We start from the raw sequence: 12,400 nt of genomic DNA, 5'->3' as shown, positions 1-12,400 counted from the left end.
TTTGAGACCTCATTTCTTGAGGTTTTCCTTGAAGTTATGAGAGCAGAAACATTTTAATGAGGTTTTACATGATTCATATTCTGAATATTTAATATAAACTTCACGAGTACATCCCACTTGTGTTTGTTTCACAGCGCCATCCCTTAATATGTTTAACTGAGACAACCTGCTTCATGCTAGTTACAGGTGAATTGATTTTCTATTGCAAAAACCCTGTCAAGTGGGGTCAGACTTATCATTTCTGTTTGGTTTTTTTCCTGACTCTGACGCCAGTCACAAAGACCTTTCAAAGCTACTGATTATGTGTCGGTTCAAAGTGATTATTAAAAGGAAATTATTAGACTCCGGTATCAGCTTACAACAACATCCCTAATACCAAAGCTTTTTGAGAAGAGCTTTAAAGCCAGCTGCTCACCAGCCTGGCTCTTGCAGATTGAATGTTTGCCTCTGACAGTGCAGTTGTAAATACTGTTCTTAGAAGCATCTCAGTGAGATGGACTTCAGAAAGCATTCCGAATACATTTGATAATCATTGAAAGATAAAAGGAAGCTTTTCCTTTTGTTACAGACATGAATGCACACCAGATACGACTGCTAGCGCAAAAGTGAGCTGCTGCAAATGTCAGTGTTTGATAATCCTAGAGAAGATTGTTTCATACCCATAGACTGAACTACAGAATGCAGCATTTTGGAGTGATGGTTTTGATTTCCCACTAGAGGAATAGGGATGCAACGGGAGCACAGAGGGAAAGGGCGTAGACACATCCACAAAGACAAGAGAAGAGCGTGTGTGGTTGGGCCATATTATGAATATCAATTATATGAAATCCATGTCACGGATCATTTTCTAGGTTAGGTATAGTTAGCCTGCACCAAGTGCCTTTCATAACCTGTAGTAACCATTTAAAAAAATTAAGAAAAAAAATAACTGCTTTTCAGCAACAACACTGGAGTCTTGCCTTGCCTGCAGACAATAAGACTTTGCAGTTAGCCATCTGAGAGCAATTTCACATGTCAGGTTCCCAGCCTTCAGTGCATCATCGGGGCTGCCCAAGGCACCTGGCTTTTCTTTGAAGCAACAGCCCTCAAAGAGGAGTTGTAGCAGCTCTGAGCAGTGAAGCATTTCATCTTTTTTTGGGTGGTGCTGCTTCTCATGTGAGGCCCTATTGGCTTCAAAAAGTTAATAAATAAAATTCATTTAACTTATTGATTACAGTCACTAGGTACAAATAAGTAGAAATCAGGACTTTGCGTACGTCAGCAGTTGATCCCATACCAATAAAAATGTTACTTTGATTAAATACTGTAGACTCCTAGCCAGGCCCACAGCAAATGCAAGACATTATTCTTATAATAGCAATAGACGATAAAGATGATCATTTAGGAGGAATGAAAGCCTGGGGTTATTTTCTGGATGAGTTAATTTTAAGCTCTGGTCCAACAGGCTACTGGATGGAAAAAGAACAGTGAGCGTAAGCAACCCCTTGGTCTCATTGACTCAAACTCAGCGCCTTATTCAAGATCAGGTCTGAAACCCTGTTTTGCAGAGTTTCCTAGAGGTAACTTTGCATAATACACATACCCTTTTACAGTAACTTTGGTGTTTCTTTCTTTAGGTGTGTAACTTCAGATTCCTACCTCAAAAACTGGATCTTTTGTGGTAAAGTGTTTATCTCCATTACAACCAATTAACTAGGATGTGCAATTCGGAGGCCTTTTTTTTTCTTCCTTTCCTTTTTTAGAGATTTCAGAGAATCACAAAATAAGGACATATGTTTATCATGATTTAGGAAGTTCAGAATATGTGACAGCATATAGTTTGAACTCCAGTTTAGCTCTACATCCTAATGTGCTTTGCTGTCAGTGCAGAATAAATTCCCCCAACATCTTCCTACAAATCAAGTTTTGAAGCTGTGTACCTTTATCAGTCTCCAATAATGGCTCTCCAGATTCAGATGTGAGCAGATGAATAAAGGGAGCGCTCGACCAAGGACACTGGGTTGAAGTCGGTGCTATCCATTTTCAAAGCAAGTGTATCAGTCATCCTCCAGCATCTGATTTCACCAAAGGAAGTAGAGGGTGATGCATGTCAAGTGCTTTGGTAGCTGTTTGCCAAGGCCACTCCAGCAGATGACACGCTGTTGCTGCTGGCCCAGGGATGCGTGGTAAATTCAATCCTGCTGTTGTTCTTTCTGAATAGATTTTGACAGGACTTGTTTTGACTCGTGCTCCGGAGAAAGATTGGTTTCCTTCACTAGTCAGGTCTGTTTTGATCTTTTTTTAATATGGCCCTTCACTTCCAAAAGAAGACTCTCACTGATAGAGCACCTGTAAATCATAGCCCTTGCTGCTTTTTTTTTTTTTCCTGCCAGCCTACAATTCAGTTTTCATTGGAGCTACTTAAAACCAATGAATATAAAGCCTGAATACATTCAGGCATTGTAAGAAATATTAAGTCCTGTGGATTTTAAATGAATTTCAGGCAGAATAAGATTGTAATTTGGGTTGTAAACTGACTTCAGAAGTTAATTCAATTGATGCGGCATAATAGTAATTCAACATAATGTGCTCATGCCATTAGACTTGCACAGAAAAATGCTCTAAATAGCTATAATGAATAGTTTGGATTTTGAAAACCTAGGAGAGCAATTTCACCTTGAATCATAACTGGCATCTCTCAGAATGCTTGTACATTACGAAAATTCAAAAAGGTGTATGAATTCAAGTAAATTTCAGTACCACCTTGGGTAAAATTAAATTTTAGTGGCACTCAAACACTTCTGGAGATGTAGTGGTAAAATCTGCTTTCACCTGTATAGCTGTGGAGGAAACTAACCCTGATTCAAGGAATCTGCATTATGCTGTGCATAAAAAACATAGGGAGAGTTTCCTAGGGGACTAAAAGTGTAAGCCCTGTTTTTTTTAATGAAATTTAGCTGCTTAAAGAGCTTGATTCTTACCCGCTTAGTTCCAGAGTGATTTAGGTACCTCTAAACATGCCCAAAGGAGTGGGGTGTATGGTATTGCTGCTTCTCTCTGTGCTTCAGTCCACCACCAACACAGAATGCTGCAGTGTGAGTGCCACTGCAGTGGCAAGAACACAAGTCTCCATAGTTCAGTTTTGTAGCTCCAACAAAAGCAGAGGCTAAATTCTTTGCTATCAAAGTAAAATTCTGTTTTTATAGATCCAGCATTTACAGCCATGTTAACATTTGGGAGCTATATAGGTAAATCTGTTCACTAACAAAAGAGCTACGTTACATTTCTGGTAGGAGCTTTCAATCTCATCTCCTATCTAGCTCCTTAGCAAACAAGTTCAGTCTAACAAGTTAAGAGTTTACATATGTGTATCACAGTCAAATTGGCAAGATATTTGCTAGTAAATTAAAGGAACCCCAACCTAGCATAATTTGCCATACCTGTATTATTTCTGTTAAGGGCAACCCATAAATCCTGGTTTCTTAGGAAACGCCGCCAGCCTACGGCACAGGCAGCTGGACCCTGCAGCGACGCTCTGCTCTGCTCCCCCTGAAGCTGTGCCTGTCTGCTGCATCCCCAGCAGCACTGGTTTCGGAGATGCCAGGCTTGCTTTCCTCTGTTGGTAAGAGGACAGTCATGCAGCCAAAGTCTGTCGGTGAGACAGCTGGAAGTTTAATGTAGGTGTACTTTGGGAGAGCTGGTGATGTGCGTTGTGTATGGCTGTATATAGACTTTGTCTTGGAGGGAAATCGGTGGTGTGTGGGGAGGAGTTGTGTATGTATATGTATAAGGCATGCAAACACAGGGTAAGGTGATACTGATTGGGAAGTTCTTGATTTATTTATTTATTTATTCGGTGACTACTAGGCATCATCTGTAAACAGCCTCACTTTTGATTAGGCCTAATCAAAGTGAACAGGAAGGGTTTGATTAAAACGAGTCAATCCTTTATTCTTGGCTTGTGTAATGTAAAGCCAGTTAATCCAGCCTTGAGCATAATCAATGTCTGCCAATCTGAAGCAAATACCTCCCCACCCTTAATATCATGACTAATGCGGTGGTGACTTGTCATTTTCAAACATGTGAATCTGTCTGTATTCTCCTGAAAAATCTCTTTGTGCTCACACAGGTTGTGTGTAACTAGAGCAAGGTCTCTGGTACCTATGGGACAGATACATTCTGGAGGCATTTGTTACCTGTGACTCCTCAAGGAAGCTTTGCACAACTTTGAAGGTGTCTAATACTGTAGGTTTTTGTAAGGTGAACCCAGCTATCCTGGTGTTTCTACAGAAGATACCAGCTCAGGTGATCATGTCATAATTTTAGAAGCTTTCTCTCCAAATTTTTCACAGAAATAAGATCCTTCAGGCAGCAGGTAGTCTCCCAGGCAGTAAGTCTTTTTCTCATCGCTATGAAATCACAGCTGCACGTAATGACCTAAGGGTATGTGCAAGAGATAAATGTGTACAGATCCAGAGGTGACATTAGGTACTTCCTGAAGGGCCTTGAAATATCACTTGAGATATTGAATATCACATGCTGTCCTGCTCACATATTTTACTCAGAACTGCTTTATGATATCTTGCAATATATGTCAAAGTGTTGGGGAAAAGAATTTAAGCCTCATGTTTTCTTTATTAAAAAAAAAAAAAAAGAAAACCCCAAAGAAGACCAAATGTTTCTGACCCAGTTCTATCTGATGAGTGGAGGGGTGATCCTAGTCTTCAATGGCTGAAGGTTAAGATATTAATTATAGTCTGTGTATGGTCCCCCATCCTTTTGAGCTGCTGTACTCCAAAGCCATACCACCTTGTATTTTATATTCTTGCTATCTGCCAATTCTGTCCCTGCTTGCTCAAATTTAATAAATCCAGAAATTGATCTGAAACTGCTTTTAGAGAGCTATCAGAGCATTATGCTGTCAATTACTCCTAATTAGTCAGTTTAGCCTCAGGTGATCCTCAGGGGAAGGTGAGATGGTTTTAGTGGCAGACACAGGACAGAAGCTTAACTATGGTGAACCAAATCGTGACATGGAGGGCTGAGCTATCCGTGCAGACCACAAGAGGAGCCTGTTGGGACCACTGCCTGGACAAAACACCTTGGTTTGGACAGCTTGAATACCCCTTGCTGTGTAATGTTGGGTTATTTGGCATAAAAGAACCTGATGCCTTGGCACTCAGTTCATAAAGAAACTTCCTATGTTGTGGCTAATGGCTTTGCTTGTCCTCCACACCTGACCCAGATAATCCAGTCCTGGGTGCTGTTTGAGATGTGGTGTGTGTCCTGGATGAGGCAGAGCTGGCTTGGCTTGCAGCCCTTTTCCAAAGGGTTCCTGCCTTCTGCGCTCTCCCAGTGGTATCACAGGCTGCAACCCCAGCTTACCTCCCCATACAGCATGTTAATTCCCTCTGACTTGCCAGTAAGAAAAAAACACAGGCAAAAAGCAGATCCAATGAGAAGTTTGAATCGTATTTTTCTTGGGAAGATGTACAATCTCGTCAGATTCTGTATTTAGCATCACCCCAGACAGGGCCCTTTGCCAGCCTGAAGTCTCCATGGGACACCATCGCCTGTCAGTGCCATTTAAGCCAAACTTTTTTTTTTTGTGAGTAGAGACTGTAGTTAGTGATGATAGCTGGCATTTCTGCAATGTATCATATTTGAAAAACACCCTAGAAGTATTTTTTTTCTCTTCAAGACACCAATGGAAAGGTTCAAAATAGAGCAAGTTGGTTAATTTGGGAAAGTATCCCCAAATGTTCCTTTTCCTTTGCATATGCCCAACAATTTCCTTCTAGGAGACAAAGGCAGGAGATGCACTCCCATTTCTGCATTACAGCAGGCTCCCTTTCCATGCGTTGTCTTCTAAGCAGATCCTTATTTTTGTGATCACAGATTGCAACCAAAGCATATTCCTGTCTGCTTGTTTTGGGCTAGAGTCTTCCTCAGGAAGGTCTTACTTTGCAAATATCTAATTGCAGTGTAATGTTGTTTTTCAGAGTCGGGGAGTATGCTTCAATCTGTCTCTTTTGTAGTCAGATTCCTATCCTATAGAAAACAGCTGTTGATACCTGTGCATGCTTTGCTCTATGAATAATTCAAATCAAGATTTGATGTAAAGCTTGCAGCACTTAACACTAGTCAACAGAATAATTATGTGATGGGTGCTGAGAGAAATGAGTGTCTGTATTGAAGGGAGAGAGGAACCAATGCTAGAAGGTAGATGAGCAAGTTAGTCCTGCTGCTGCCACCGATGACCTTCTGTGACCTTGTGATAAAGCTTTTGACTGTCACATTGATGTGTAGGTGTTTAAAGGGGGGGTATTTTTTCAAAGAAAAGAGGCTATTATTTCAAAAATCCCCAAAGCCATGTAAGGTTTATCTTATTAAAGTTTGTGGTGTTTTCAGCTCTGTCAAATATTAGCAGGTGATATTTATGATGCTAATTGTAAAGTGTTATATTTAAAGAATTTAAAATGCTGCCTTTTTCTAGGGAGTTGCTAGAAGCAGCAGTAGGAAAGAGAATGCTCAAAGTTTCTTCACTTTCTGGAAGTACCAGAGTTGATGAGTTTTTAAACACACCAAAGTTTAATGAAAAAATCCAGTTCTTGCTAAGCTCTGCTATTGGTCTCTGAGGCTGTGGCTGTTTGTAATGGATTATGAGAACAATGTCATTGAACTGCATTTCTCTTTAATACGCCACAATTGAAAGGATGATAAGAACACTTCTACATTCCAGAAAGCTTTTTGATTGTAATAACTTTAATAACTTTAAATTAAGTTATGGATTTATACTAAAATGTATAAAATTATGAGGTCCCCACATCACGAAGTAGTGCAAGAATCATTAGAATGATTTTGCTGTGCTGATGGATTAAGCATGAGATGAATGCTGGCCTACTGCTAAAAAGGTGAACCCTATTAAAATGATTTTTAATAGCTTTAAAATGGTTGCCATTTTTCTCTTCATGTAATTAAAAGGGAGGGAAAGCTACTTGATCTAGTAAGTAAAGAAAAACCTGTGGGCCTCACAACACTTTCTCCAGTCTTGTTTCATTTGCAAACACTTGGAATGCAAAGTTAAAACTTTCAGTTATGGCTGTCATAAATTTTAAATTAAAGTCCGTGAAGGTTGTGATGTGTGCTAAGGGGGCAAAACCACTGCTTTTTCCTATTTGGGATTTTTTTTTTTAACCTGGCTTTCTCTATTTAAGTGTTTTGTACATGTGAAACATATTTGCATTCTCTGAACTGGTGTTCCTGAATGTGTGTTTAGACTGAGCAATGAACGTGATGGGTAAGTTACACATTTAACATCCCTGCTATAGTGCCAGGGTCCTGTGTCCTCACATAGACGTTTACAAATCTGTAATTAGGATATTTTCCAGCAAACCAGCAACATAGCAGGTTGAACACTATTAGTGAAATGAAACTCCTAAGTGCATTTGGAAGAACACCGATTACCAGACTAAATAATTCAGAACAAATGGCTAGTGTTTTAAAAGACTACGAAACAAAAACGAGAATAAAATTAAGTCTTTTGGAATATTTGTAGCAGTTATAGTTTTTCTTTCCAAGGTAATCATGCAAACTTAGTAAAAGGAGGATTGCTATAACGTAGTGCTTTGCATATGAGGGACAATGATTTAGATGCTACTGGTGAAGTGCTGGTAGGAAGTCACAGCACTAATTTGTATAAAAATTGGTCATGTTTCTGTGAAGGCACCCTGAGCTTGCCAGTCTCTGCTAAGTAATCTTTTTTAAAGGAACACATCAAAAGATACCAGAGTGCTTCCCGCCTACTTTTAACTCAGCACAAAAACACTATTCTGTAAATAGAGAAAAATCATATCTGCTGTTGGAAATGGATTAATATAAAAGCTTTGAAAACAACTCTCCCCCTGCCCACTGAGTCCTGACAGAGGAGATCCTTTCATCTAGCCTTGCTCCCACTCCAGCAGCTTGCAGTGGCCTCCTGGCTTGCAACAAAGTCCATGTCGAGTCCCTTCTGGATCTCTAAGAAAGTTTTTTTTCTGTCATCTCCTGGCACTTGGTGTTGATGTGCTCCTGCCCCTCTCCCAGCTTTCTGTGACCTTTACCCTCTCTCTATTTGGGAAGTGTCTTTCCACACACTGTAAGGACCACTCTTCTACCACTTCCTTCCACTTCATCATCCACGTTGTAGCCAACAGGAGAGAGCAACCTTCCCCCTAACTGCATAGCCACAGCTCTTTAATCGAGGCATATGCTTGTGGTGTGAGCAAACACTTCTGCCATCAATCACTGTTCCCCTCACTATGGGACTTACCTCCTAGCCAGCAGATCTGGGCAGAGCAGCCTTTATTTCATTGAAGCAACAGCTTCTTTGTGTCAAGGGCACATCAGCTCTCTGCTGTGCTAACACATCAGCATTGCAAACAAGGACAAATGCAGATATGGGATTTAAAAGAGGGCTAATTTGCTCAGAGGTGGTTGTTGAAGAGCACATAATGCCAAGCCATCTGGCTGGAAACCTTCATAGAAAATGAATTCCATCATAATCTGGTAGGGTCTGCTTGTTGCCATTTTCCCAAGGATCTTCTTCATGTTCAAAGAATCTGTGATATTCACTGAGCAATTCCTGTGCGCAGATCTGGGAAAATAAGTATACCTGCTGTTCCTACTGTTTTCCTGTCAGATAAGTATACGCTTATAGCAGGGGGATTTTTTGCTCTGCCATTAAGCTATCATGCCAAAACAATGAATAATGGCTCTACAGGAAAGGCATGACAGTCAATTATCTGGCCATACATACTAAGGTGAACGCAATAGGTCTCGTAATGTCTCTGGCGAGAAATTTTCCTACCTTTGAGCCTTCAGTAGCCATAAACTGGAATTACTGCAGTAAGTTTTCAGTACAGTGCTAAAACTCTAACAGGACACGATGTTTTACATTTGATTTTCTACCATATTCATCCTTCAGGCATTACTGGATTGGGACTTTTTTTAAAGGACCCTACTTTGTGAACTAATTATGACAAATGTTGATATGACATCTGTTGCTGACTTTAAATTACCTCTTAGTCTGCTGGAATTCATCTTGAAGGCATTTTTGTAATGAATTTTTTTTTTTTCATGAACATTAATACAACCTGTGGGAGATCTGAATAAAAAAGAAAATTCACCAATCCTGCCAAGAGAATAGCTTATGTGTCAGCTGCTTTTTTGTTGTTGTTTTTTGTTATCCTGCTTTCTGTGATATTAATACAGCTGGTTTCCAAGGTACTTAAATAGGTGACAGGTTGTCGTACTGTGCAGGAATTCTCGTTGAGAAGCAAGTGAATAATTAGGACTGCTTCCCAAACATGGAACCACTTCCATGACCCAAAAGCTGCTGCATTCAAATAAATAAACCTTGTGGTCTACAGAGGAGATTGTGCTGTTCTGTCTTGCAGCTGTGTTTCCCACTGCATCCAATATTTGTGAATAATTTCTCAAGTTATCTTTTTCTGTGGTCAGTCTGTAGCAGAGCAAAAGAGTTTATCCCTGTGCTCCAGATGAGATTTCCCTTACAGCTATTTGGGTGACATTGGGTAGTTCCTTAGCACTGGTCTGATCAATGATTCACCTACTGTGTTTCATTCAGAAGTTATAAATATGACTTGTTAAATCATCCTAAATGTTTGTAATAATTCAACCTATGTGTGAAATAACCTCATCAGGTTTGTGAAAACTAACTTAGTGTACATCTGTCACAATTACTCTAGATACAAATGGATGCAAGTTGCACAGCGGCTGGTGAATACTAACTTTGGGGAAGAGGAAGGCTTCTTAAGTGTAAAACTTTAAAAAATAATAATAATTTAGAGGGCAGCTCAGTGAAAAAAGATTCTGAGATAATATGAAAGTCATGCAATCTTTGTGCAGATGGCCTTGATCAAAACAAATCCTTTTTGATGCAAGGATTGTGGAGGCTTGATGAGGGAAAGATTTCTGAAGTCCTTTTGTGTCCATATGTAGTGAAATTCCCACAGAATAGATTGGAGGTTTGCACCTGCTACAGTGTTTGGTAATGCTAGACAGCAGTATTAGCAGGTCATGATTAGCAGAAAGCATTACACGACTACAGAATAAACCAGCGAGCGTCACACAAGCACAGAATAAAACAGTTACTAAACTGGCCAGATGAAGAACGTGGAAAATATTTCTTTTCTGCTTTTCCTGAGCTTAATACAGACATTTCAGTGGACCCGTTTTATGCATGGATTTAAATGCTGATGGTTATTAAAAGGACTTTTCACAGTCCGTGGAGATCTTGTTACTTTCTTTTATACTGCTGTTCATTTAATTCTTCAAAGTGGCTGTAATCAATTTGGTCAAGTAAACCTTATGGCATTTTGCGTTTTGTTCCACAGAAATACCTCAGGAACTTTTTCTCTGCAATGCTGAAATCTCCATCGTCTCCGCTGCACGTTGATAAAGTGGGGCTAACTCTGTCAAAACACACCATATGCGAATTCTCACCCTTCTTCAGGAAAGGTGTTTTTGACTATAGCAGCCATGGAACTAGCTGATTTTTGGGCCAGAACCCTTCTGCCGGAGGAGAACAGTCGGAGTACTGCCTTCACTTTTGCGGTGTGAGAGAAATGAGGGGGAAGAAAAAAGGTATCTTCCTCCATACCTGGAAAGTTGCATCAAAACTACTCCTGTTAAAGACAGCTACGCCCCGATGCTAGCCTGTGTCCTTTACCAGCTCTCATATTAGTGCCTGCATTTTCCTGGCATGGGGTATACTGACATTTTTGTGTAAGTTGCTCTGTTAATACTGTACAAAGATTCTGATTCTCGTGCTGAGTTTGGATCCGCTCCTTAGCGAGAGTGCTTCCTTCCCATTTGCTCAGACAATTTGTTCTGGTGGTGCGAGAGCATCTCGTGTTTACTGTGGCGGTGTGTCATGCTGACAGAGGGTTTCTGAGCAGCCTTTCGGTTTCTGTCCAAGCTGTTCCTTAAAGAACATTTCCTTGTTTGTTTCCTTATAGCATACTGTGGTGTTTAAGGTAATGCTCATGCTCCACTGTTGTTTCTTTTTTCCCTCCCAGACACACATTTTAACTATTTGACTGTATAATTGTATAGTTTTCCTCAGAAGAGTTACAGGGCCTGGGTAACTTGAATGTTTACAAAAATATATGCAGCAGAAAGAATATAATTTAAACCCTGTAAAAGTCTTCCACACTTGGTTGTTTTGAAGCAGAACGAATTACTCGCCATTAATTAAGAAGCAGAGGAAGCAATAGTTACCGAAGAATGTGGTCAGCATCTTTTCAGATTTTCTAATTACCCAGACTGTAAGTGGATACTGTGCACTATACAGAGCTCATAGCTATGCATAAAGCTAATGCAAAGTGCTCTATTTCTTTTTGTGAAAAATAGCTTCTTCACAATAGCCTAACACTGTAAAACCTGAGTTTTATTTTCATCAGTTAAAATTTACAGGATTTGACTAATAGTACTTTAAAATTACTCAGGACTCCTTGAGACTTGCACATGTATATACAGGTAGAACTCATTTTATATTGCTGCAGATCCAAAAATATATATCCACTGTGACTGAAATTGAGTATGTGTACATGTTAATGTATAATTGGTTGTATAAAACTCAGAATCGAACAACCTCCAATTATTAAAATGTATAATGAAAGGTAGGCTTTGTGTGCCATTTGTTACGAGTGTGAAACATTATTTGTGAGCTGCCATCATTGAACACCAGTAGGTCTTGCTAATCGAACTATTTCATGTTGTAGAAAATGGTTATTAAAACCTAAAGTAACAACACTGGTGACACTTTTATTTCATGACCTAAATTATAGGAACAGTAATGTTTTACATTTAATATGATATATAAAGATAATTGGGTTCCATTATTAAGCCTAGCCTGCTACAATAAGCATTTCTAATTAGAAAAAGGAAAAGAAAAAAGAAGAAAAATGAGAATGAATCAATTTTGTTAGTATTTTTATTATTTTGACTAATTTCAGTGAAAACAAAAGTTAGGGTAAAATTTCTAAACCACAGGAACCCTATTATCAGCAGGGTAGGCTTTAATGTCCTTGGATATGTCTGACTCTATCTGACTCTATCTGACTTAGCCATCTTAATGCCTTCAACTGGGAGGCAGGTTTTTAAGCTAAGCGTTCCAATCAAACCTGTTGCTTCCCAAACTGTTCTGCACCGTGTCCCCGCCGTTCCCAGTCTCCGTCGTGCACATCTGTGCTTCATCACTGACAGGCACCTGACCTTGTGATCCTTACTGTGCCCTGTGCCTGTATTGCACCTCTCCGATCTCTCCCAGAGCCTTTCTGTGCGCATATCACGCCCCTGACCAGGAGGCCATGTCCTCCCTTCCTTCTTCACCTCGCTGTTTGGCTTTGCTTGTGCT

General features: G+C 39.8%; 1 protein-coding gene across 4 annotated transcripts in view; it reads left to right on the top strand.

The window, feature by feature from the left end:
• Positions 1–11,662, top strand: part of KIF16B (kinesin family member 16B) — a 142,292-nt gene extending 130,630 nt beyond the window's left edge. For all 4 annotated transcript variants that reach the window (XM_074817250.1, XM_074817248.1, XM_074817247.1 and 1 more), the window contains one exon: positions 10,377–11,662. In XM_074817250.1, the coding sequence (XP_074673351.1) occupies positions 10,377–10,535 (159 nt within the window). In that variant the 3' untranslated portion in view covers positions 10,536–11,662. The remainder of the gene's footprint in view (positions 1–10,376) is intronic.
• Positions 11,663–12,400: the final 738 nt, after the last annotated feature.

Source organism: Strix aluco, chromosome 3, assembly GCF_031877795.1.
Source record: "Strix aluco isolate bStrAlu1 chromosome 3, bStrAlu1.hap1, whole genome shotgun sequence".
Classification (NCBI taxonomy): Eukaryota; Metazoa; Chordata; class Aves; order Strigiformes; family Strigidae; genus Strix; species Strix aluco.
The sequence above is the reverse complement of the archived record's forward strand: the minus strand, read 5'-3'. Positions and strand labels throughout refer to the sequence as shown.